Here is a 27,310-nt window from a genome sequence, read left to right on the forward strand (position 1 = left end):
AGATTGAGTAGAAAGTCTCCATTCCTCTTACTTGGTTTATATGCACAGAAGAAATCTTATATGATCTGAGTCCTGAGCATACATTATAACCTGTCAGTCATTTAAAGAATCTGTTTTAAGAGGTAAATTCAGTTTTATTTTATATCACTTCAGTGATATTTATGACTATTTTTAATATGGGATTCTGTTCCCAAATTCACTGCTGGTGTAACTGGTTTAACTCTAGAGACTGGAAATGTACTCCTCTGGACAACACATTTTATGTTTAATCTAAAAATTAATGCAATCATAATATTTTTCTTGATAGGTGAATAGAAAATTTTCCTGTTTTATATTTACTAGCAAAAGAAATTTGCAGCTGATCTGCTGTATTCCTATTGTATAATTCAGGGAAAGGCATCACTGCAGAATGACAGGGTTGTACTGTATCTGGTGAGCACCCTTGGATTACCTCCCACATTCACCCTATGGTGCACTTGCATTTTTAAAAACCAAACCCTAATAACTACCACATTCTTAGTGTCATTGTGACCTTCAAGTTTAATTTTTATTAAAACAAAATAAGTTAAGAATATAAAGGAACAGAATTTTTTTTAAAAAATATACAAATAAGTCAGTTGTATCATTCTTATCAACATTCAACAAACAAATAGTATTTCAGGTACTATATATTGCATATTCAACAAAAATATGCAATTACAATATGCAACTTACATGGCCAGCAAGTCCCCCAGTGTTCATACCTTTCATGCTACTTAACTTCCCAAAACAGGAATTTCATACCCATATTTGCTAGTCTTTAGTATAAACCTTCCCAACTTAATACACTATTTGGCCTTCTCATGTCCCTGTTCCATACATGGAAATCCCATTGAAATTAAGAGCAGTTTTGCATAAAGTTTATTTACAGAATAGGGCTCCACTATCCACTTCGTCTCTGACCTATAAGCTTATAAAGGCATAATTCTGATTTCATTTACACTCCTGAAAATCAGAAACTAACTCTTCTAAAGTGTATGGAGTTAATGCTAGTGTTATAAAACCAGCATATAAGAAGTGAGATCAGAATAAGGTCCCAGGATTTCACAGAAGTAAAAGGGGAAGATAGCTAATGCTCATTTTTAGTAAAGCAATACATCCATTCTTCCATGCAATCATGATCCCAAATCCTGTAGGAACCCTACATATCTCTCTGATTTTGGAAATGAATATCGTAGTATTTTTATAAGGAACAAATAAAGACTTTGTAGGTTATTCTTTATTCTGTGTGCTTTACTGCTGACAAAGAAAAAATCCTGCTAACCCCATTAACCTTTTTCAACACAACGGCACTAGCATTTATAATTAGAAATCAGTATAGCACTCTGATCATGATATCAATTTCCCTAACAGTAAAAATATATACCAACATAATTTGATGCTAAATAAAAAGCTCTCTGCAGGGCAAATTGGAACTATGGTCACTTTCATAATGCATATGAGTGTAAAGGGATGACATAGAGCTTAGCATTTGGTTCCATTTGTGTGTATCCACAGAAGGGTTGTCATTCTGGCACTTCTCATTCACTTCTTACAATATGCATATGTTTCTCTGACATAGATAGTACACTAGACCTATTTATGACTAGGACCCATACAGCCTCACTTGTGCATGATTGCATGATTATTCTTTCCTTAAAGTACATGCAATTATGACTATCACATGAAAGTTAATCCATAAAATCCTGTATATGAGTCCAAATCATACAAAAACTCACAGCAAAGGTTAAGTATAAAATTTGACTCTAGTACAGCAGTGCAATGATTTCAAACTTTCTCTGTCAGTTTAAACTAGCTTTCTAGTGAATGGTAAGTGTATCTGGTATTTTACTGACTGGAGATGTTTTCATGTAAACAAAGTAAATTTTGGGTTTCAAAGCAGAAGTTGATTTACATTTGGGCTAAACTTCAGAACAAAATAAAACAAAACAGTGTAACTTGCTTTTAGAGCACAATCCGAAAAACGGAATCAGAGAAAATCTCTGTGTTAAAAATCTCATTACAAAGAAACATTGACGTTACCTATTTACACCCCAATTTCTCAAAGTAGAGCTAAAGAATAAAATATTTCAGTAGATCTCAGCAGAAAAGGCACAAAACACAAAGCAGGGCATGCTTGTGTCATTTTGTCACAAAGAAGCATTGACCATTGTACAACATGGAAAAAGTCAGTATTTGTGTGACATCTCTCAATATCATAGATACATGGGGGATATATCTTCCTCCCAATGTACATACATAACTTCCAGGAAAGCTGGAAATAATTACTAAAAAGGGTAGCACAGGGATGAAAATATACCCAATGGTTTGTTACAATCTACACCTCAACTTATGCATTAAGGAGGCTGATAGCTGTTTTATCATTATTGGTAAACAAATACACTGCAGTGTCTTTATAATACAGTCTCTGTGAACTGGGGATTGTGGGTTTTATGTGGGATTGATGAGGTTTAGTGGAGTTGGGAACCACCTTGTGCATTTAAATATATAATTTAACTGCTTCCTTGCTCCATACAAAAGCATTAAAATATGTAAAAGAAGCCTGAGTCCTTGCAAAGAAGAACGGTTGTTCTTAGAAGAGAACTTTGCCTATACTGTGCAGGAATGGCTATTCTGATGTTAAGGTGCTTCAAAAAGGCAGATCAATGATCTGCAATTTCCAAGGCATTTCTCTCTATAATGCACCATCATACATCCATCTGCTGTGGCAGTGTCCTGTTTGCTATATTTCTATAACTAGCCTGTCTTCATCGTCACTGCTTGTGTCAGCGTATTCCACTCGGGTTTGTTTCCTTATCATCTCTAAACCTCTTTTTTTGTACGTTTTGGAAGGTGTTTCAGAGCTAGCTGTGGACTCTGTGGGACTGAAGGGAAATGAGGGCTCTTTAAAAGTATTAGTGCCAGTTTCATTAAGTGTTCCATGGCCATCTGATTGTAAGTAGGCTCCATTCTTGTCCACGCATCCATGAGGACTGCTATCAGAAGAGTTTATCCCCTGTATATTAGCTGTGCTAGGTAAGCTAGTACTTGCGATTGATGTCTCAGGAAGGGTGTTTACCTTTGATCCCAATGAAGCTGAACACACAGTTTTGGAACTAGGATTAAGTTTGTCCTTCAGAGCTGAGTAAGAATTTCCTTCCATTGGATGTTCCTCCTTTCCTGAGGTCTGGACCAATGGGTATAATGCAGTAAAAGTTTGACCTTGTGACTCTACATTGAGTATATTTTTGTGGTTAGCTTCTGGACATAAGAAAAAAGGAGCAGTAACCTCTGAACCCATACTCACATGCTGGCAGCATGTGCCAGTGCCTACAAAATCAAAAGGAAAAGACCAAAAAGAGGACTCCACAGGGTCAGAATGAGCATTTGGCTGTGGCTCCACTGGAAATGATTTCTGAAGCATGAGAGGTTGAGCCATTAAACAGCAGATGTTCAGGTCATTGTTTGTTTCTCGCATGGCTGCTTTAGCTGGTGATGAACACGAGCATGTTACCATAGGTAATCCTGGAGTTGCATTAAAGTTCTGAAGAAAGAAATTGCCTCTTGAGTGTTTCTCAGTTGGTCTAGTAACATCCTGCAGCAGATGTGGGCAGGGGGGAAAGGATCAGGAAGGAAATGAATTTCAATTTACATTAAAATTTTCAATCCAAAGCAATTTCATCCTTTTTAGAGATAATGAAATAACAATTATGTTGACTATATCCCCATGACTATAAGACTGTTTATATTGGGTGTAACTCTGTTGAGATCAACTGAGTTATACAGGCATAAATGTGGTCCTTCATCTCTACAATTGTGATTATATTTGCTTTCCTTTTTGTCATAACTACAAGACAAAGTATTCATCCCTCCAGTGATTGCTAATTTCTAATAAATGAGGTAAATTACTTGTGCATTTCTCCACTGTTTGTTAGTTGTTGAAGGTTTTTTTGTTGGTTGTTGGTGTGTCTGTGTGTATTTTGTTTTTTGCTTTTTAGCTAGGTGATAGCTTATGGCTGAAATAGGGGGTTGCTGACTAACTGCATGGTTACATAGGTGTCTGGTTGATTTTCTTTATGTTGAAATACTATGTACACATTGCAAGGGAGTGTGTATAACTGAGGCATTAAGGAGCTAAAAACATAGGGTTTATTATGTTGTTTGTGAGCAGTATAGAAATACCAAGGTGGGTGTGCATCTACAGCAAAGTTGGTTTGTTGAGGAGCATCTGAAGAGTTAGATTCCTAAATATGAGAACTAATTTTCATAAAAATGTAATTTTACAATAGTAATTTATACTAATATATTCAAAACTCATATAGTAGCTGTGACAGTGAGAGAAATGCCATTTCAAGTTACGCTATTTTCATTGCAAAAACATTCTAAATTCAGTGATTTTGAATGTTTTTGCAGCCACGTTACCTTACCATCTTTGCAGCATTTGTAAAAACACAAAATCTGAGAAGCAAATAAATGGGAAAAAATTAAACTGCAGAAGCTTTCAAATAACAATAGGGTGAAATTGAAGTTTTCTAAAATCAGTGTCATCATCTGTGTATTTAACAAAGAATTACAGGTAAAACACCTACTTTTCCATCCAGTTTGCCTTTTTGCCTGAATTTGCTTGGATGCCCAGCTGGTGAAAATATTCCTGAGTTATTTTTGTGATTCCTGTCTTCTTTCTTATGAATATTCCCTTTGGACATTGGCTTGTCTGAGGTGGGGCAAGATAGCTCCTCCTGCTGGGGGAGATAATTATCTGTTGGGAAAGAGATGATTTAGAGAGATTTTTAAGGTTAGATACAGTGCTCAATGAGTTTTCCATAAACCTTTTTTTTATATCTATGGACAGATTTTGACTTCTTAAATTGTTGTATCGAATTAATTCTGAACATGATTTATCCTAATGTGCTTTCACCTCTGGATTCCTTGCAAACTGTTAGCAGTTGTGTTGAGTAGTTGCTATTTGTAATCTGCTATTCAAGCTGAGTGACTTTTCATGAATATTCCTGAGTGAATCTTCTTCAGCCCTTCTTTTCAATTAACATTCTTGTGAGCAAAATTTTGCATGTACATGTCTTCTTTGGAAGCAACTTAAAGGTCTCGTGAATACCAGTGAAGCAAATTTTGAAGTTTTGATTCCAATAAAAGATCTTAAATACTTTTTTCTTCAGAATTTGCTTACCTTTCTATCCTTCATGTATCTTTATACAAAAATTTAAATGATAGAGGCCGGGGGGTGGGGTTGTGGGGGAGAAGGGTAGAAGGAGATGTGTTAATAAGAACAAGGGAGTAGGAAAAGAAGTTAGGGAAGAAATGTTAATGAGATACAAAACTGCAAGTCAAGGGAATGGCCAGAAAGTATCTGAACTTCAAAATTCAGAATGGAAAAGGGACAGAACTAGAAGGACCTACTACAGTTAAGTTGCTTTGCCACATTGCAGTGGCAAGTAGTATTTGCAGTGTTGTTGTACCCCTGTTGGTCGCAGGCTATAAAACAGACAAGCTGGGTGAGTGAGGTAATATCTTTTATTGGACCAACTTCTGTTGGTGAAAGAGACAGGATTTTGAGCTTACACAGAGCTCTTCCTCAGGTAGTACTGGCAGAATCCATCATAAGAAACAGCTCAGCTCTTGTATATTGCAACTATACCAGCTCATATCTCCCAGGTTACTAGCATTAAGTAGCTAACTAATTAGATAAATTAGATAAATGGAGAGGATCAGGGTGAGGTACAAATAGTCAAAAAAGACAGCAAATGATTCTTCTGTTGATTGGAATCATATGATAATTTGCCTTTTATTGCACTGCACACTGCTGCTATGTGCTATTGCTGATCACAAAAGGGATAACTCAGTAGAGCTGGCTGGAAGTTGGAATTCCTTCCTGCAAGAAGTTTCCAATTTTTGAAAAAATGTTTTGTCCCAGATCATGATGAAACTCAAAATGAACATTTTTCACAGAAAGGGATTTCTAGACAAACTCAATTTGGGGGAAAACAACAGTGGAATTTTTCAGCTTGCTGGCACCTGCCTGGAAGGCTCTTGTAAACTTTGTTTTCAGAAAGTGAGCTTGACAAGAGCCTTCCGGGTGGGCTGCCAGAGAGAGAGAGAGCTGGGGTGCTCAGCCCTAGCCTGGGGGGAGACAGGGAGGCTGAGCACAGGGCTCTCCGCCACTGGCAGCTGGGCAGGCTGAGAGCTGGGGAGGCAGTCACAGTGCTCAGCCTCTGGCAGATTACCTGCAAGGCTCTTGTCCATTTCATTTTCTGCCTGCAGGGAGAAAATGAAATTGACTAGACGTTGGAAGAAGGCTGTGGGGAGCTATCATTTTGAAATGTTTTAAAATGTTTTACTACAGATCACTCTGTTTACCTACCAACGTGATCATACATCAACTTCATAAACTTCCCTGATTTCAGCACCATGGTCAACACTAATTTCCTATTACAAATGAGACATACACCTACTTATCACAAATAATGGCCCAGATTTTCAACCCTGTGAGCTATACTTAGATATGGATTTTGTGCCTTAAGGCAGAGCCCTGAACAAGATACCACCCAGGCAGTAGACCCACAAGGCACAATTCCTCCATGCCTCTTGTGCTGGAAGTATAATCTTGCTTGGTCTTAGGCAAATGTGCATGTGGGAAATGTGGGCCTTATCCCTTGCATAGCTGTGTAACATGAGGGAACAGTCTAACCATGAGTAGAGAGAGATTGGCTCATTTACAATAAGGAGTTCTCTCTATGTTTATGTTCAGTTTGCATGTGCAACTTTTCTTGTATCAAAACCTTGTCTCTGCTTCCATTCTTTCTGTGTTCATAAATAGTATTTGACTTGTGAGGAATTGTGCCCAGAATCATCAGTGCGGCTTATCCATAAAATTCAGCACAGAATGCCAGCAAATTTCTGGAGTACTCTCTTTACTTTATATACATATGGCACTTAAACCAGAATACAGAAGCTACTAAAATCCCTCAATCCATGTTTTTATTTATTTGAATAAGTACTACAAGGTTAATTTATTATGCAATAGAATTATAGAATCCTTTAGCAGAAAAGCAGAAATGTTCAAAAATATTTTTACTGCAAAATATAACAGTGCAGCACAGCAAATAAACTATAAATCTGCTGTGTCAACAATTAGACATGATTATGATTCTAATAACAGAATTAGTGATTTTTTTCAATCATATTTGAGTTGTACAGTTTCTCTGTCTCCTATATATAGATATATACAATTTGTATTTTATTTATAACTTGATAATTCAGAGCACTTTATTTACAGTCTGCTGAGCCCAGATATTGCAGGCAGCAGGGCTGGTGATTTAAGAGGAAGCACTCTTCTGAATCAATACTGAAGTTCTGAACCAGGATGCTGAGGCCCCTTTTTCAGATCAAAAGTAAAATCAAGATTCATGTTATCACTAAACAGGTTGATGTGTTTCACTCCAGAAGTGGCTTCATTTCAGGTTCTTTCTGTACCTCACAATGTATTAAGAAACCGAATTATTAATTTTTGTCAAGCACTTCAAATGAACACTGCCATAGAAGAACAAAGTTATTGTTATGTTCATTTATTAATTTGAACTATCATAAATTCCTTTATTTCAGGAATAACAATATAAAACTGACTGATATAAATTATTGTACAAATATAAACTTATTGTGTATTTGAGGATACCACTAACTCTTGTGCAGTCCACCCCTATGAAGAACTGTAGACTACTTGGGCACTTCCATGAAGGATAGCTGTACCTAGTGACTCAGAGATCTCATCAGTTGTTCCAGTCATCAGGAGATGGGTGGCAGTGAAAGGAGACCCACTGTCTACAACTGTACCTGTTCTATAAACACAGTTTTTTTTCCCTAGGGCTGGCACCAGATGTTTATTATCAAATAACACATTTTCCCTGTATCTAGCTTCTCTTACAAAGGTATAGGCAGATGGGGATTTTGAAAAGTTGGGCCCTGATTTGCTTTGATGTTCTTATGAAGGGAGGAAATACAATATTTGCAGCCATATATGAAACATAATATGTATCAGATAAATTGGTTTATATTAAAAATTAATAAAAGAATATTACACGCTTGCAAACATGAATAGGCGAGTTATCCTTACCCTGCAATTTTGACGCAGGAGAGCGGCATTTCTCGCATTGATTAAGGCTATCATGTGTGTGGAGCAGCTGATGCTTTTTCAGAGAATCTAGTGTCCTGTTTGGAAGCCAGCGTTGCTTGCTCAGCTTGTTAGTTTTCAACTGACTGTATCCGTGCATGTGGTTCCCTTTGGACCTGCATTGTAAAATATATCATTTTCAGTGAAAACACAAACAGATATGTTGTAAGTAGTTGCTATTTAAAAGTAGCCTTAGTAGAGTATTATCACAACTTCACTGGAATTCCACTGGGGCTGAAACTGGCTTATAGAAGGTACGACTATAATGAATAAAGGAAATGTTACTTTTATGTATGCCACAAAAAATCCTGTATTAGAGAGCCTTAGTAGCAATGGGCAAAATCCTGAAGTTCTTAATTTTACTGGAGTTGGTGGAAGCTTTGGCTGAGTAGGACTGTGTAAAAATTGAGTAAAGACTTCAAACCTTGGTCCATCGAAAGGAAATCCACAGATTTTGCAACCAGGCAAGATATCAAAACAAGATCATACCTCAAGGACCAGGGTCACACAAGGACACCTGTACTTGTCTGCAAGTGGCCACTGGCTCAATTTCTTATGTGCTACTGTTTGCTTATCACTACTAAAGAACATAAATATTTCAAGGACTTAGATCAAGGAGTTTGAGTTCTCTGGTTTTTGCTTTGAAGTGACAAAAGCCTATTAGTTAAGTTTACACATCAGAAGATGTCTCCTTGGGAATGCTGATGAAGAAATACTCGCCTAGCTTCCAAAATATGACAGCACCTCACATCTGTGTGAGTCATAATGAGTGGGACTTTCAAATGTACCTTAGAACGTCACTGAAAGTCAGTGGGAGATGTGGTCTTAAATCACTTCAGGTTTGGCTCCACTGTAGTAAAACACCCATGGCTGGCCTATCTCAGCTGACAGGCTCACAAGGTTCAGGCTGCCGGGCTATAAAATTGCAGTGTAGATGTTTGGGCTCAGGCTAACGGAAGGGTCTCAGAGTCTGGGCTTGCGTGGGATTCAGCATCAAGAACAAGGCTCTGTAAGTGCCAAATTTTTAGCCAGCCCATAGATTTACATGAACATTTCTGTGTGTAAAAACAAACAAACTTGCATTTGTGTGCCTGGTTTGGGCAACTAGCTCCCTAAATGTGCGATCCATGCATTCAAATGACTATCTGCCATGTAAAATGAGGGCACTCAGTTATTTTTTGAAAAATAAGTGCACAGATTCAGAGGTCAGGACAAAAAGTCTGGCCCTAAAGGAATGTGACTAGACTATTTAGATGGCACAGGTCAGCTCTTAGTTCTCTGTTTTTATTATTCTCTCCTTGGCTGTAGCTTAAGCCACTATATGGTCCCATTTTTGCTTGTCTCTTTAAGGCATTTGGCTCATTGAGCTGCTTTCTCTGTGCTCAGCCTGCTTTTTTGCTTAGCAAGTGAAATCTTTTTTTCAGAATCACTGGGCCTCAGACGAGAGAATTTGGCCCATGTATGACTTAATTGGGAGTCCCATATGGGTATCTGAAGGCAGATTTGGGTTAGACTACTGACTTAGGGTCCAGTCCTGGAAACCTGAGACAGGCAAAACGCCCATTGACTAAGTAGAGACTAAAGGATTGAGCTCATGTTTTCTAAATTGTTTTAAACAGCTTATTTGTGCATTAAATATATTCTATATAGACCAAAATAGCTAAAGGATTAAGTCATGGGAAAGAGAAATGAGAGAGAGAGAGAACACACAAAACCCAGCAAATTCTTTCCAACCACCATGATCTAGCTCATTGGTTCTCAAACTTTCGTACTGGTGACCCCTTTCATATAGCAAGCCTCTGAGTGCAACCCCCCATATAAATTAAAAAACACGTTTTTGTATATTTAACACCATTATAAATGCTGGAGGCAAATGCTGGGGTTTGGGGTGGAGGCTGACAGCTTGCGACCCCCCCATGTAATAACCTTGCGACCCCCGAGGGGTCCTGACCCCCAGTTTGAGAACCCCGGAAGCTAGTCCACAGTTTGTGGAACTATGGAGGCAGAAGAGACCCACAGCTGCACCCTTGGCATAAATTCATTACACCTTTGTTTTATCTATCGGAAATACAACATAACTTTTAATTTCAATTCTGGCCTAAATTCATTCTTTTTTTCTTTTTAATTTATCAATATAGAGCCCTACTTCTTGTCACTTAAGAGGGTTAGTGGTGGTTTTTTTTATCCTATCCCTTTTCTTACCATGTTACGATTGTTCAAGAGGCATGAACTAGAAAAAAACATGTGTGACAATGTACAAGTGCTACAGGAAAGCTTTGCAGCATTCTTAATTCATTTCCTCTAAAACAGAAAAGTGTGTGATAAACAGGAACTGAAAACAGTCACGTGAGAGTTTCTGAAAATGTGTATGGGGGGCAGGGATTGCCAGGAAAAGAACTGACAAGTAGAAAGAGGGCAATTCAGCCCTGAAGGTCTGATCTTGTAATTCTGTTAAAGTCAATAGAGATTTTTCCTGTTTCAGGACAGCAGAATTGAGCACTTTAAGCCCTGATCCTGGACTGAGCTTTGTGTGCACAGACCCTTACTTCTACATAGGGCCCACTAATTTTAATTCAGTGAGGTTTTCCACAGTTGCAGGACTCCGCCTGCACAAAGCATATTACAGGACAGAGCCCATAGATACAGTCACATTAATGGCAGTAGTTTAGTTGATAGCAAAGCTCGGTCATCAAAGATATACTGACACAAATCAGGATGGGGACATGCATTCACATTAGGTCCAGATTAGATGTGGTCCTATTGGAGAAAAATTAAATTGGCAGCCTTTGCCTCAGTGGCTCAGAGGCTTTGACTCATTCCTCTCAAATAAGCATCAGTTAACAGTACTGGAAAATCCTCATGCCTGCAATTTATACCTTCTTATATCCTTCTGTTGGATGCTCCTCCAGTTACTACCCTATCATTTACTACCCTGTCATTACCCCCTCAATACATGTATAACACCGACAGACCCTGGTCATCAGCGAGCAGGATTGAAGCTGGGACCTCCTCTGGAGCTTAGTGCATGAGCCTCTACTGCATGAGCTAAAAGCCACATGGCTGTTAGCTAAGGCTGTAGAGCAGACTCATTAATCTCTCTCTCTAAGGGTATGTCTACACTACGAAATTAGGTCGAATTTATAGAAGTCGGTTTTTTAGAAATCGGTTTTATATATTCGAGTGTGTTTGTCCCCACAGAAAATGCTCTAAATGCATTAAGTGCATTAACTCGGCAGAGTGCTTCCACAGTACCGAGGCAAGCGTCGACTTCCGGAGTGTTGCACTGTGGGTAGCTATCCCACAGTTCCCGCAGTCTCCGCTGCCCACTGGAATTCTGGGTTGAGATCCCAATGCCTGATGGAGCTAAAACATTGTCGCGGGTGGTTCTGGGTACATATTGTCAGGCCCCCCATTCCCTCCCTCCCTCCGTGAAAGAAAGGGCAGACAATCGTTTTGCGCCTTTTTTCTTGAGTTACCTGTGCAGATGCCATACCACGGCAAGCATGGAGCCCGCTCAGGTAACTGTCACCGTATGTCTCCTGGGTGCTGGCAGACGTGGTACTGCATTGCTACACAGCAGCAGCAACCCCTTGCCTTATGGCAGCAGACGGTACAGTAGGACTGGTAGACGTCATTGTCATGTCCGAGGTGCTCCTGGTCACCTCTGTGAGGTCGATCAGGAGCGCCTGGGCAGACATGGGCGCAGTGACTAAATTTGGAGTGACTTGATCTTTAGTCCTGCAGTCAGTCCTATTGAACCATCTTATGGTGAGCAGGCAGGCGATACGGATTGCTAGCAGTCCTCTTGTACCATCTTCTGCCGGGCAGGCAAGAGATGAGGATGGCTAGCAGTCCTATTGTACCATCTACTGCCGAGCAGCCATGAGATGTGGATGGCATGTAGTCCTTCTGCACCGTCTGCTGCCAGTCAAAGATGTAAAAGATAGATGGAGTGTATCAAAACAAGAAATAGACCAGATTTGTTTTGTACTCATTTGCAAACCCCTCCTCTACCCCCCGTCTAGGGGACTCATTCCTCTATGTCACACTGCAGTCACTCACAGAGAAGGTGCAGCGAGGTAAATCTAGCCATGTATCAATCAGAGGCCAGACCAACCTGCTTGTTCCAATAAGAACAATAACTTTGGTGCATCATTTCTTATTGGAACCCTCCGTGAAGTCCTGCCTGAAATACTCCTTGATGTAAAGCCACCCCTTTGTTGATTTTAACTCCCTGTAAGCCAACCCTGTAAGCCATGTCGTCAGTCGCCCCTCCCTGCGTCAGAGCAATGGCAGACAATCGTGCATCTGAGTTGAGAGTGCTGTCCAGAGCAGTCACAATGGAGCACTCTGAGATAGCTCCCGGAGGCCAATACCGTCGAATTGTGTCCACAGTACCCCAAATTCGACCCGGCAAGGCCGATTTAAGCGCTAATCCACTTGTCAGGGGTGGAGTAAGGAAATCGATTTTAAGAGCCCTTTAATTCGAAATAAAGGGCTTCATCGTGTAGACAGGTGCAGGTTTACATCGACTTAACGCTGCTAAATTCGACCTAAAGTCCTAGTGTAGACCAGGGCTCAGTGGTCTCCGTGCCACTAGATGGGACAGAACACCACACACAGGAGGTGTGTGGGTTACACATGTTACATCAATTCAGATTCACTGATGCTGGCTTGTCGGTTTACTGAGGTGTCACTATCATCACTTCTGATTACGGCCCTCTGTCTTTATAGTGTTCTCCCAGTTTATCCAGGATAGTGTTATTCTGCCAGGGCAAATTTAAATTTAGTGCAAGCAGACACTGAAGTTTTTGGAGCTCTACCCACTTACTCTAGGGTTAAATTTGTCTCCCAGTCACCAACCCGGTCTTCCTTAGCATAGCAGCAAATCCTGTTCTAACTGCTGTGTAAAAAGATCTTTTCTTGATCCAGAAGAGAAATTCTCTTGTCTCTACGGTAACCAGGAATGCTTTGGCTCAATGCAGTTTGACCCAGATTATCAGATCACAGGCCAGGCATGGCTTTTGGCCATGCAATGGCTTTATGGGTGACATCTATCAAGAGCAAAAAAAACTGGGATACCACAAAAACAGCAAGTAAGACCTAAATAATAATACAGTTCTTCGTAGTTCTGCATTGTACTTCATCTGCAATTAGAGAACTAAAGGTTCAAAGTTTGGGTCCCTCCAGGAAAAAAAAAATTGATTCTTTTGTTCCCTCTTGAAATTATAAACTTCAGACGACTGTGAGCATTAACTGACAAGGTTTCCCTCTGCCTTTGACACATTTGTGATGTGCCTAGAAAGCTTTGCACTTTCTTTATAAAATAACATAATTTTTTTAATGATCATGCATTTTCCCAAAGCATCATGCTTCTCTGTTTTGGTTAATCAGCATTTTGGGGGCACCCGTTTTTAGTTTCTGAATCTTATACCTATCTTAGTAAAATGCTACCTATATTGGATGAGGTTGAAAACAACATTCTTTACCATTTTGGGTTGATTTTCATTTTTTTCTGTTTATGGCTCCTCTTGGATTTATTTGTTGTGAATGTTTCCCTTCTGCAAAGTATTTCTTTCTTCTCTCGCTCTGCAATATTTTCTGAAGCTCCACTTCCTCCAGCCTTTGAACTGGACTGTTGAGAATAGTGAGAAGATTATACTTGTGCATTTCAAAGCACATGAACATTTCTGAGTGAGTTACAGAAATTAACTGATTAGATTAACAGAATGTTGTCAAATAGTGTAAATCCTACATTTAACAGTGTAATAATGATCTTTGGTAACAAATTCCTTCTGTATTTAAAAAAGTATTTATATGTTGTGTGTTTAAATTCATCACTACCTGAATATTAACCATAAAATTAAAAATAAAACAAGTTTAATATTTTTCTGGGCCCATGCAAAAATAATGTATGTGCTCCAGTACTGCCCTGCTGGGTGTGAGGTTGACGTTCACCTTAGACATTGTTCCAGGAGCTGTAAATCTCTTGAACTGATTAGTTACTCTTAAACTAAAAATATCCTTCAAAATCTTAAAAACATTTTATAAAGTATGAACACAAGTGTCTCTGTTAAGATGTGAGTCCATCCTCATGAAAGATTTTCACTATTACTTCAAGTGTAAAGCAAAACAGATTCTGGTACAGGGGCTGTCCTTTTTACTTGTTTGTAAAGCACCTAGCACAATGGGTCCCTTGACCCTCAACTCTGGCTCCTAAGGGCTACTATAATACAAATAATAATTTAAAATGAAAACAGAAAAAAGCACATGCTGGAATAGAGGAATCCAAAGACTATAAAATTCAAGTTACAATAAAGTTAAAGCATGCTTTTCTGGCTAAGCAAATTTTCTGGCCAAATTTCCATGCAATAGGACATGCTTATTTCCACAAAATATGCAAGTCCTGTGCATGAAATGAGCAGCTATGTGCAGTTTGCATAAGTACCTCTGTATTTTATATCTATAGTCACCTGTGTGTGCCCACACATGCATATTTTGGGAGAAAAAATTAGGCACTTTTTTGTTAAAGTAGATTAATTCAAGGCTCTCAATAATCTGGGACAGAATAGGATTTATATGTACGCTGGAATAATATGCCCCCTAACCTTCACTCTCCTATTCTTTCTAATTAAAGAGTAATCTTGGAGAACTGTGCCTCTGTTCTGAAATAGGAAATAGGATTCACAACATTACCTTCTGTAGCTGCTCTCCCTGTGAAAAGGATGAAACCAGTGTTTTTAAATTCCCAGTGGTCAAGCCATAGGACACAGTCTTGCTAATATTTTTCATTTTGATAAAAGAAAAGTCACATTTTGACAATGTGCCTTCACTACCAGAATTTTTCTTACAGATGTGCAAGGAAGAGTAAGCAGAGTCGGCCTTCTCCTTTTGCTCAGCAGGTAGAGGAAGGCTTCTGGTTAAACAACACCAAGTTAACTGAGGCTCAGCATTTAGTGATGGGAAGGAGCCCTTTGTGCTTGAGATCCTTGAGTTTCCCGAGAGACAAGTCAAACTGATTTGGGACAGTGCAGGGAGTTCCTTACATTGAGTACTGAGGGTGTGGCAATAAAACGTGCCAAAGGAATGGCAAAAATAATTTGAATTGTCCACTGAACACACAGAATACTGTAAATCCTGCAACCCTGGTGAAGTGTCCTTAAGGATGCCTGAAGAGCTACCATCTGTGTCCCATCCCATGATTGTCTGTTCAGTGTCCCCGCTAGAGGTTGCCCCTTTGCCTGATGAAGATGTCATTATTAAAGAGTTATTTCCTGAGTGAAGGTGGCGTAAGACCTGATTCTCTCCTTTGATGTCGGCAGATATGAAAAAGCCACCTGTATACATAGAAGTAAAGCATACTTTCTTCTCTGTGGTTTGTGCAGAGCAAACAGTTGTACTTATCCACTTCTCGTCTGCTTGCATTCGATCACTTAAGTTATCTTTATGCTTAGTCTCTTTCCAGGTGTCTTTGATTATTTCCTTCTGCCTGCAGCTTTGGTTCTGAAAGCTGTCATCTATCTTGGTTGGGATGTTAGTTGTTCTTGAGTTGACTGGTGAACAAGGTACCAGAGCCTTCCAGTTTGTATGTACACCCCATCTGAGCCCTACTGCTCTGGCCTGGTGTCTCAGTTCAAATTCTAAAGGGGACAAAAACACATCACCAGAATCAACACTGACTGTCCTACTGTTGATAGTGCAGGAAGTTTTGGTTATCGGAACTGGTAGAGAAATACCAGGCATGCTTTCCTGCCCTGGTTCCACTAAAAGTGACAGGTCTGTAGTACTCTCTTCTTGCGGTAATTTAAGGATGTACTTTGGAGAAAATGCATTTTTCTTTAGAGATGGAGTTACCTGACCAAACTCCAGATTTTGAGTAGTGGAAGATATGCCAGCATCATCACCACTATGCAGTGACACTCTTGCTCCTGCTGTCACAGGACATGTTTTGGCTCCTGTATCTGTCACCTTACTTAAGGCAAAAGAACTACAATTATCTCTCTTTAACTCAGGCACCAGAAATTCAGAAAGTGAAGCTGTTGAGACCTTTGCTGATTGTGGAAGAAGGTTAGCAGTATTATCACTATCATATATGGGTTCTATGTGGAGTTTCATTGTTTTCTCATATTCCATGCCTTCAGCACTGCTGATCGATTCATTCATGTCTGTGCTTGAATTCTGCTCTCCGTCTTTAGCTGACTGTTTAACTAATGCTAGGGAGACGGCATGTACACTATAACAGTCTATCAATTTCACTGTTTTACCTACTGTGTTATTTTCGCTACTGGAGCTGGGACTGGATTTTAGAGCTGCATTATCTCTGCTCTTCAGCTCATCGACTTTCAGTTTTTTTCTCTCTGATGGTAGCTTTTGGAATTCCTGTGTAGATTCACCACTGCTGCAGTTGTGTGCCCTTAAGGCCATCTGTGCATGTTGAGAAGATTCTTTACTACTGTGGTTTTCTCCATCACTTTTAAAAATATTTTCACTATCTAATATGAGGGTATTGGATTCGCTCCCAGGATGTGACTCTTCCAATTGACTATTATGCATTTGCAGACTATCAGTGTTCAGCATGTTAGAGTTTAATTGACTAGCTCTCTGCTTAAGTTGAAGCCTCGTTTCATGACTGCTTACAGCCAGTAACATGTTATTGCCACCTGTATATTTATCTGAACTATGTTTGTTACTGCAGCCATGTTTTGGGGAAGTTTTGCATATTACACTCTGTTCACCAGCATTTACTGAATGTGCCATTTCCATTAGTTCTGTAAATCTGCCTGCATTCTCTTCTGAGGAAACGCCATGCAGTACACGATTACCAATGGGACAGGTTTTTGATTTCACAGTGTTTAATTCTGTGTTAGAAATGGTCACAGGGGAGGAAAGATTCCCGCTTAAAGAGCTCCTCCCATCTTTTGGCTGAATAACTCCATCACCATTGGTTGCTTCCTTTGGATCAGGGGTGAAGCCTATATTGTCTGTTGCCTTTTCCCCCCTTTGATTCAGTTTCTTGGCAGTTTGACTGCTTTTCATTTTTTGGTAGATTTTCTTGAATGTTTCGTCACCATACATCTGCCATTTTTCCTGAGAGAACATTTTTAATTTCCTTTGAGTTGACTTCTTACATTTAGCGTTCACTCCTTCTCCCCCAGCTCCAGGCTTTTTAGTTTCTTTCATCTCCTCAAAGGGAGAATAATCATAGACTGCATTACTTAGTGGCAAATCATCCACTGCTGTTTGTCTGACAAGTGCACGGGGATGGCTGTTAGGAAAATCCACTGAACTTGTAGCAAGGTTGTTGCTATGCAACAAACTAGAAGAGCTCGTATTCAGGGGCTGCCTAGTGAGAGATGGTAGATTTGAGCTACCCACTCTGTCGTGTGCCATTCTTGTGCTCTCTACAAATGGCAAAGAGTTGCTTCTTGTGACAGGCACACAGTCTATTGTTGTCGAGAATTGCGTGGGGACTGAATGAAAAAACAATGGCTTGGATTTTTCTATGGGTGTAAAGGTAGATTTTGCTGAACAAAGGGAAAGATTCTTTTTCCTGTTTACATCAAGAGATCTGATGTCAAAATGGAAGGAGTCTTTGTATGTGTAAGGCATTGGCAGATCAATACTGCCCTGCTTGGAAAGCACTGTTTTTCTGGGTCTAACGTTGTCTAATTGGGTATCATCCACCACAGCTTTGTTATGAGAGATCAGTTTTGAGATATGCTCTTCCAGCTTCTTTTTCTCTAGCATCAAGGCTGTTGCTTTCTCAGCTGAATCCAGTTTTGCACTACTTCCTGCCATGCACCTTAAGCCACTGAAGGCAGTTTCATTTTCCAGTTCTGTGCTTTGTTCACAAAGACTATGCAGGGGGCTGGAGGTCAGCATCTGTTGTTCTGTACTATCAGAGCGTGACAGATATCCAGAATCAGTGCTCTCACACTTCTTCAGCTTATAGTCAGATGGTTTGCAGTCCCATTGCTTATCTGAATAAGTTGCTTGCTGCCTTTGCAACTGAATATGTTTATTTGCTGTTGAGAATCTTTGCTCCTGTATCATCTTTCTCTGGTGTACACTGTCTGGCAAAACTACTAGAGAAGATAGGTTTTGGGGATCTTGCATTGGTTCTCTTTCAGAAGCACCCTGACTTGCCTCTGGCCAATAGGAATCATCAGTTGTTATCTTCTGACTTTCTGATGTAAGCGATAAAGCGTTCAGTGTTGGCAGTGAAATAATGGATGGAAATTTTTTAGTGTCCACTGTGGTACTGGTTTCTGAAATTATTTGTTTAATCCCTGGCCCCTGCTTTTCACAGACATTGTTGTCTCGTTTTGCACCCTGATGTGACATGATGCTGTCTGTTGCCTTCTCATTCTCCTCTAATATGCCACTGTTGTCAGACCCTGAGGGCAGCTTGGTATTGTTGACATGTGTTTGGGTTCTTCTGTGTTTATACAAATTGCTTTGAGTTTTAAATGCAATACCACAGGTGGTGCAGGGAAAGGGCCTCTCACCTGTGTGTGAGCGAATATGTTTCTCAAGGACACTTGGCTTCAGGCAATCTCGTCCACAGTGTTTACAGATGTACTTCCCGGCATTTTTGAATTTCCCTGGGCTTCCAACAGGTGCATTTGGACAGGAACTTGATGGTAAAACCAGTGAACTAACTATGTTTAATGTCAAAGTTTGCCCTGCTTGTTTCTGAGCAACTGACTGAAGCTGATCTGTCCTCTCTGAATGCAGAAGTGGGTTTAGGATTAAAGGCATATTACTGCTGTCTAGATTTATGCTGCTTCCACCAGCTGCTAACTGGTTGTTTGATTGATAGCATCCTGACTGGATAGGATGATACAGTGGTATGGTAAGGGCTTTCAGGTATATAGTCTGAGGCAGGGCTTGTTCCTGCTGAAAAATCACAGGACTCTGTCTGATACTTGATGAACCCTGTGCAGCCTGAAGAGATGAGACTTTAACTGGTTGATCAACTAGTGCAACTGTGGAATGGGGTTGCCTCTGTGCCTCCATTTCAAAGGTTATATCTTATCCAGTTTAGTTATCTATGGGAAACAAATACAACATATAGTTATGTTTGAAATGAAAAACCGTGATTTTCTTCAGCTGTTTATTATGCCATATAAATTCGGCATCTACTATAGTAGTAGATGCAAAATTTAATTATATTTTTGTAAGGTCTTCCATACTGAAGAATATCAAAACTTTTTATACAAACTTTACATGTACAGGAATCAGTTTATTCACCACTAAAATAGTGTCACCTCTGGTTTGTTGGATGGAAGCTAATAAAACACAGGAACATTACACAAAAGTTTAGTATAGTGCAAAGGAGACCTACTGCTAAAGACTCCTTTTAAAATCTATCCTGAAGTGGTACTCAGATATTAAAAATCTTAGTCTTCAAACTGACATCAAAGCACTTTCATATTGGAAATGGTATAGGATAGGATACAGTGTATAGTACAATAATATAGAATTACTTTGCATTAGTCTGATGTTATATCTTTGTCCAAATTACTTTCTAGATGAGCAGTTTTCAGTGCTCCCAAAGATTCATGATTAACTTATTCTCACTGAACAGTATGCTTAATAAAATACAATGTTAAACTTTGTAGGCCAAGTCTTCATCAGGACACTCTTGTGCCCGCTTGATTTACACATGTACAACTGCCAACATGGTACAAATGCACAGTTGCACACACAACTGCACTTTTGAAGATCAGTCTTCAGAAAAAAAATAACAAAGCTTGGACATTTAATCAGATATAAAATATAAATGATTGTAATTAATGCAGTAACTAAAGGATACAAATATACCCTGTTTAAAATAAAACACATGCCTAATGAAGCTTTGACAAGAGGCAGTGTAGCCTGTTAGTTACAACTGCAGATTGGGAATCAGAACTTCTGTATTGTATTCCCCACTCCTCCGTTCATTTGTGTTGTGACCCTAATCACACCAGTTCTGATAGTACCCACTGAAGTCAGTGATATGTTTTCCATTTACTTTATTGGGTATTCTATCAGAACCTTAGTGCCTAAATTTACACATCTGTAAAATGGATTTAACAATTAATTACTCACAAACTTCACATAGATGTTGAGAATTAGGGCTTTGAGATTTTCAGATGGAAGATGCTATACAACTGACAAATTCATTATATATCTATCACTCTCAATATAGTTTTAAATAAATAAGTTCTAATTTATTGACACCATATATTGTGTTAGTTCTGTCTTTTGAAACTAATCTGGAAGCCACTGATGTTTGGAAAAAAAAACATAATTAGAGTTTAATGTAGCATTTTAACAAGAATTGAGTGTGAGCCACATAATCCCATATCTAGTACCCCTACCATTTCAGAAAGTTCATATCCAACTTTGGTTACAGTCAGGTCCCTCTCTAATTATAACAAGTCTCTGTTTCTAACATAAACATTCCTAAAAAAGAGCTGGTGTCCAGATCTACTCTCCAGTGTGAGACAATACAAAGTAATGGATGCACTGCAGTTTAATCTGCATTTGATACTTTTAACTACAGCTGATGCAGACAGGCCACAATTACAAGAAAATTTGCACAGACAGTTATTAAAGAGTCACTGCTACAAACAATGAGTGTTATGCATGGCCCCATACAATGACCTTGTTTAAGTGAGGCTGAAGACACTGTCAGAATTAAACAAGGAATCAAAAGGTGAAAACAAAATGAAACTGTAGATTTAAAAGGTTCCTTTTTTTTACTATCCAAATTTATATATGTAAAAGATATAACAGATGTTAGAGGTCACACTGTTGGAGGCAAAAAGTGGAGATAGCTTACAAAGTTGTCTTTGTATGTGTTGAATGAATTAGAGACACCATGATGGCATGTTGCCTTGTGTTTATATATATATAGAGAGAGAGAGAGAATAGCTGGGCAAAAATTATGTAGGTACAGCTTGCACACTCAAAAAGGATGCTACCCTTTAAGAAAATGTGTCCCAATATACTTGTTTTGGTTCAAGATTTGGTTATCAGGTTCAGAGCAATTTTTATTTTCACACACCTGATTTGGCTAGCCTTGGTGGTTTGTTCTCTCTCCCCTCCTCCCCTTCCTAAAAGTAAAAACAAGTTGGAAAGCCATAAAAATAAGTTACTTTAAAATTACCATTAGGAAGAGCAGAAATAGCAGGATAATATCAGCATAAACAGTAGAAAACTTCTTGTGAAAATTCATTCAAATTGTGATTCATCTATGTTCACAACCCTTTCATGTTTAGTTTTTCTGAATATTCAAATACTTAGGTTTACTAGAGCAAATAGTCGCAAAAAGCACATTTTTTTAATAACAGTCAACAGTGACATTTGAAATGTGCACTGTGTTGGCGTCTCACATAATTCACTGTTACAGTTTCTGCTACCTAATTGGATGATCTATGTAGCGAACTGTCACAGAATAAACAGAAAATATTGTAATCGAATATAACAATCTGAATTTTGAAACTATGCCATGTGACTTGTATGGCTAACCCATACAGCATGCATTGCAGGTATTCACAACAAACTCTTTGTAAGATATACTCTCTGAAGAAATTTGTGAATAATGTTAAATAATTACATTAGAGGACTTTTCAATCTATTTTCAGACAATTCATGATCAGGAAAAATGGCAGTGCTTCTGAACTAAATTAGTTGATCTGAATTATTCACTCAATTGCAGTTGGAATAGCTGATAAACCAAAGATCCAATAGTGGTTCAGCCACTATGTTGACTGAGAAAGTTAGCACAGGACTCAATTGAGCTAATATATCACATGAACAAATGGAGAAGTTGTGGGAATAACCCTGTATGTGCGATCAGGTGGAACTAGTCACAGTTCACAAACATGCTAGGGCTACTTGCTCAATCATAATGAAATCCATGATGAAATTCTAGGCTGTAGACTAGGAATAAGGGTCAAGACTACAAATTAAAAATAGGAGTTCTGAGGTAGCATGAATAAAACTAAAAGAGCCTCTAGAGACCCCTCTATGCTATGATATTGAACCACAACAGCAGCATAGCCCTCTATAAAGGTCAGCCATCTATAAAGGTACAGCTACATCAAGCCAGTCATAGCCCATGGAACAAACGGTACTTCTCCACTTGAGCAAAGGGGGACCAATCAATCTGCCTCAGTTCCTTAGCAGATACAAATTACTTCCCTCACCCCTGCACCAGCTCAGCTCCACTGGTTGGCAAATTGGGGAGGAGTAGGCAGAAACAAGGAGTGGAGTAGAAGCCCCAAAGCACCCTCTCTCTCTCCTTCGCCCATCTGGGAGGTTGCATTGGCAGGGAGGGAGTCTTGCTTCCCTTTTCACACTTGCACAGTCATGTAAGACTGGGCCACATTCTGACCCAAAGTAGACACACATCTGATAATGGGCATGGTACATATGAACTTGTCTTGCTGTACGGTGTACCTCTACTTAAGGAAGTTCTTGTGTTACACAGGAAGTCAGACTAGATGATCACAGTGGTCCCTTCTGGCCTTAGAATCTGTGAAAACCCAACATTTGACATGAGTCAACGCAGAATACATTGACATACCCTGCCCTTTCACCTCCTTTCCATGGCCAATGCTTTTGTGTGTTTAAACCCAGCTGCCAGGCATGAATTTCACTTTTCCGTGTTAGAGGTTTCTATAAGGAGCAATCATTCTGTGGTATGGTGTTTTACAGAAATGGGAAGTAGAACATAAACTGTACCCAGCCCCACTGCAATATGAGGTAACAAAGCAAAGACATAATAATTTCCAAGTAAGACTGTGCCTTTCTATAAGAATGACCAATCAGACTAGCTGTTTTCATGATTACTTCGGATTTATCAAAACATTTATTAAAAAGATCATTACTCTGAAATACCCAACTGCACTATAGAATAGCAACTTATTTGTTAGTGTGCAAAATAATGGGACAGTGGATACACATATCTAGTAGTTCAGTTTTTATGCAGCAATATGCCTATAATAATAATTTCACTGGTAGGTAGATGACATGATACCCCAGAAATACCACAGATAGGTAAATTAAATAAATGACTAGCTACCTCAGAAAGATAGACAATAAGAGGTTTACATTTTCAGAAAAATGTCTGTGTGACTAATTTGTACTGTACACAGTTACCATGAAAAGTTTGTGGAGGATATTTTCCTGAGAACAGCCCCAATACTTTGCAATGTAATAAAAAGGAAAAGTCAGACATCTCCTGTTTCTTTTTTTAAGGCCATGTCTACACTACCCGCCAGAGTGTAGCGGGTAGTGATCAATCTATCGGGGATCGCTCTGCAGTCGACTTCGGAACTCCACCACAGCGAGAGACGGAAGCGGAGTCGACGGGGGAGCAGCGGCCGTCGATCCCGCGCCGCGAGGACGCGAAGTAAGTGATTCTAAATCGATCTAAGATACGTCGACCTCAGCTACGCTATTCTCGTAGCTGAAGTTGCATATCTTAGATCGATTCCCCCCGCAGTGTAGACCAGGCCTAAGACGAGCATTAATCATCAGCTATATGGTCACAATATAATTTTTGGGAAAGTTTTAAGTAATGCTAAACTTTTGAATTAAATGGTAACACACATGCAGCTTAACTGATGCATGTATAGTTATTAAGTGACATTACTTCTATTCAATTCTGGCAGTTCTCTGTTTTCCGTACCAATTGATGTTATCTTTCTTCCTAGGTGATGTCCTGTGTTGCTTACATTTTAGTGTGGTGCATAAGATCTCACTTTTCATGTCTTTATAGTATAAAGATACTTCTACAGAAAAAAACCACAATATTCTTTTGCACATAGGCTGTGCTGCTGCAGCAACAGTTTATCACAATCTCATTGTAACTCAAGGTTAATTCTAGATAGTCTTTATCTAATATAGCAAATCAATTTTTACAAAAAGCATCCAATCCTGAAAAATACTGAATGCCCTCAACTCTTATTGACATTTGGGGAAATGGAGAGTGCTCAGCACCTCCAAGGGGGTACTTGGTACCTTGTGGGACTGGCTCCACAGGGTCAAAACCTGGTCCCATTGAAGCTAATGGGAGTTGTGCGACTGGCAAAAGTGAAGCAGGATTTGGCTTATCCTGAATTTTTCCAGCCAATTCTTCAAGTTTAAAAAGTATTACTTTTATATTGCCATTAACAAAACTGGTCACTGTAATTCCATTAAAATACATTAATTCAGTCACTGGTCCAAATCATGATTCTAGTTACTCCAGTGTAAATAAATCCTATAAAGTCAATCGAGTAGCTCCAGATTGACACCAGTGTAGCCAGGGTTGCCAGGTGTCCGGCTTTCGACTGGAACGCCCAGTTGAAAAGGGATCCCAACAGCTCTGGTCAGCACCGCTGACTGGGCTGTTAGAAGTCCGGTTGGCGGTGTAGCAGGGCTAAGGCAGGCACCCTGCCTGCCATGGCTCCGTGTGGCTCCTGGAAGCAGCGGCATGTCCCCGCTCTGGCTCTTAGGTGTAGGGGCAGCCAGGGGGCTCCACATATTGCCCCTGCCCCAAGCGCCAACTCTGTAGCTCCCATTGGCTGGGAGCCGTGGCCTGTGCGGGCAATGCCTGTGGATGTGGCAGTGCACAGAGCCACCTAGCCGCGCCTTCGCATAGGAGCTGGAGGGGGGACATGCCGCTGCTTCTGGCAGCCACCTGAGGTAAGTGCCGCCCAGAGCCTGCACCCCCTCCCATGCCCTAACCCCTTGCCCCAGCCCTGATACCCCTCCAAACCCCTCGGACCCAGCCCAGAGCACCCTTCTGCACCCCAAACCCCTCATCCCCAGCCCATCCCAGAGCCTGTACCCCCAGCCAAAGCTCTCATCACCACCCCGCGCCCCACCCCCTGCCCCAGCCCTGATCCCCCTCTCGCCCTCCAAACACCTTGGTCCCAGCCCAGAGCACCCTCCTACACCCCAAACCCCTCATCCCTGGCTCCACCCCAGAGCCCACACCCCGAGCTGGAGCCCTCACCCCCTCCTGCACCCCAACCCCTAAAGCCAGCCCAGTGAAAATGAGTGAGGGTGGGGAGAGTGAGTGACAGAGGGAGTGGGGATGGAGTGAGCAGGGGGCAGGGCCTCGGAGGAGGGGTAAAACGGGGGAAGGGTGTTCGGTTTTGTGCGAGTAGAAAGTTGGCAACCTAAGTGTAGCAGAGATTGGCATTTAACTCACTGTGTGAACATATCAGTTACATTAATATTAAACACATAAAAACATGGGAGAATAACAGAGCTACATTTTCCTATATAAATTGCTTCTTTATTATGTCATATATATTATATATCCTTGGGTTTCTGAGCACTACAATACAGCCCCATTGTAATCCTGAATTATACAACCAAAACACTCTTTCTACCCACTGGGTATCTAATACCGCATACAAACTGTGCTGTAAAGTTGCGATCACATATTTAAAAATATTGCTAACAGTCCAGCATGCAATCTATTTCCGGTATTTCTTCTTTACATTTCTTTACACAGTATCTCACATACCTTTTGTGAAGAGTAATTTTTAAATAAACACAATATTCAGTCCCCTGACTTGGCCTATGGGTATTATCCATAGGCACAAAAAGCCTGATGTGTTTTATCACACCGACATAGCTGTTGAACATTCTACACATGCATAATGTACTATACTGGCTGATAGGATGCCTTTTAAAAGGCTTCCAGTCATTCCTACTCCAAATATAATACTGCAGAGTATAGAAAAGATTAAGATATCCTCTTTTGTATAGAAATAAGAGAGAATTTTTTTAGCTTACCGTACCTTGCATATAACTAAGTATTTCACCAAAAGAAGCCTCATTGCTGTCAATATTTGATGCAATCAGAGAGAGAGAGAGAGAGAGAGAAATGCGGACAGACTTGAAACAGATAAGAAGTAGGAAGTAATTTTTTTTTTCTGTATACACTAGTAAGTGTCATAGTAACAACCTTCAAAAAACAGGAAGAGATGAAACAGGAACATGAAACAGCGTTTCAACCTTTTTCTATCATTATCATTAGTCATCTAACAGCCCATAAACAGAATCAGCAGCCTCGAAATGTAGGTGTTTTATAAATTGCATTACTGGTAACATTGTTAAGTGAAAGATATTAATGTGATACAAAGAAAACTCCTACAATTATATGTGACTAAAGCTAATTTTCTTAAAATACTTTTTGTACAACTGTAGCAGGTAGTTCTTAAAATTGTAGTGGAAATGAACAGTGAAAGACACAGATGTTTGTTAGACAAGAATCCTAATATCTATCCAATCTGAGTATGATCCAAGGGCTTCTGATAGTGCAGCACAGTTAGGGAACAAGTGATAACTGGAATGGTATAGGACACAGATACTTTAGCTATGTTGGAAAAATGCAGTTAGCGTAGGCTGAGAAAAAGAGACTTTGGCATCTAAAATCAGCTTAGAGTTACACAGAAAATACGGTGAGGCCCAGTTGCAAACACAAGTGAAGAGACAGTCTTAATTGTCCAGATCTTGAGTGTGGGAGTTCACTTCATCAGGTCAGACACATTACCACTCAAGTTCATTGCTACATGACAGCTTTCCAGCCCTTAAGTGACATGGGCAAAGAGGCCCTGACCCCTTCTAAAAGCTGTTTTACTTTCAGCAGTCTTCCCTCCTGCTCTCCATAGATGTGGATAGCCATGAATGTAACAGAACCAGTGTGGTTTCACTGCACTAGATGACTTGCTGTGAAAAATCCTAGTAGGGGGTTCACACACCTTGTGCCACTGAGGCTTGATCCACATTATCCCCAGAGGAAGACTTTGACGTAAGCCAGGGAAGAAGCATCAGTGTGGCCAGTAGACTCATATATTAGGAGGCTCTGTAGTGTGATGTTTACTGTTTTTTTATGGATGCAGCCCTTAGATGAAACACGAATTTTATTGCTTTGAGTGATTCTCTGTGCCACATCATTGGATTGTACATGCCAAACTGGAACACGTGAACTTCATTTCCCAAACTTGTGCAAATTAGCCCTTTCTTGGCTTGCAAATGGTACATGCTCATCACTAATACCTTGGAGACGTCATGTCTTCATAATGCAAATTTTACTTTGGCTATCATCATATCATC

The 27,310-nt window shown here is 39.9% G+C and overlaps 1 protein-coding gene across 1 annotated transcript in view; it reads right to left on the reverse strand.

Annotated features, from left to right (window-relative positions):
• Positions 1–539: 539 nt before the first annotated feature.
• Positions 540–27,310, reverse strand: part of ZNF831 (zinc finger protein 831) — a 33,011-nt gene continuing 6,240 nt past the window's right edge. The window contains exons 2-6 of the mRNA XM_074969765.1: positions 14,897–19,251; positions 13,690–13,835; positions 8,144–8,316; positions 4,608–4,777; positions 540–3,613 (exon numbers count right to left, since the gene is read on the reverse strand). Coding sequence (XP_074825866.1) covers positions 2,762–3,613; positions 4,608–4,777; positions 8,144–8,316; positions 13,690–13,835; positions 14,897–19,219 — 5,664 coding nt within the window. The 5' untranslated portion in view covers positions 19,220–19,251 and the 3' untranslated portion in view covers positions 540–2,761. The remainder of the gene's footprint in view (positions 3,614–4,607; positions 4,778–8,143; positions 8,317–13,689; positions 13,836–14,896; positions 19,252–27,310) is intronic.

The sequence above is a fragment of the Natator depressus genome, chromosome 13, assembly GCF_965152275.1.
Source record: "Natator depressus isolate rNatDep1 chromosome 13, rNatDep2.hap1, whole genome shotgun sequence".
NCBI classification, from domain to species: domain Eukaryota; kingdom Metazoa; phylum Chordata; order Testudines; family Cheloniidae; genus Natator; species Natator depressus.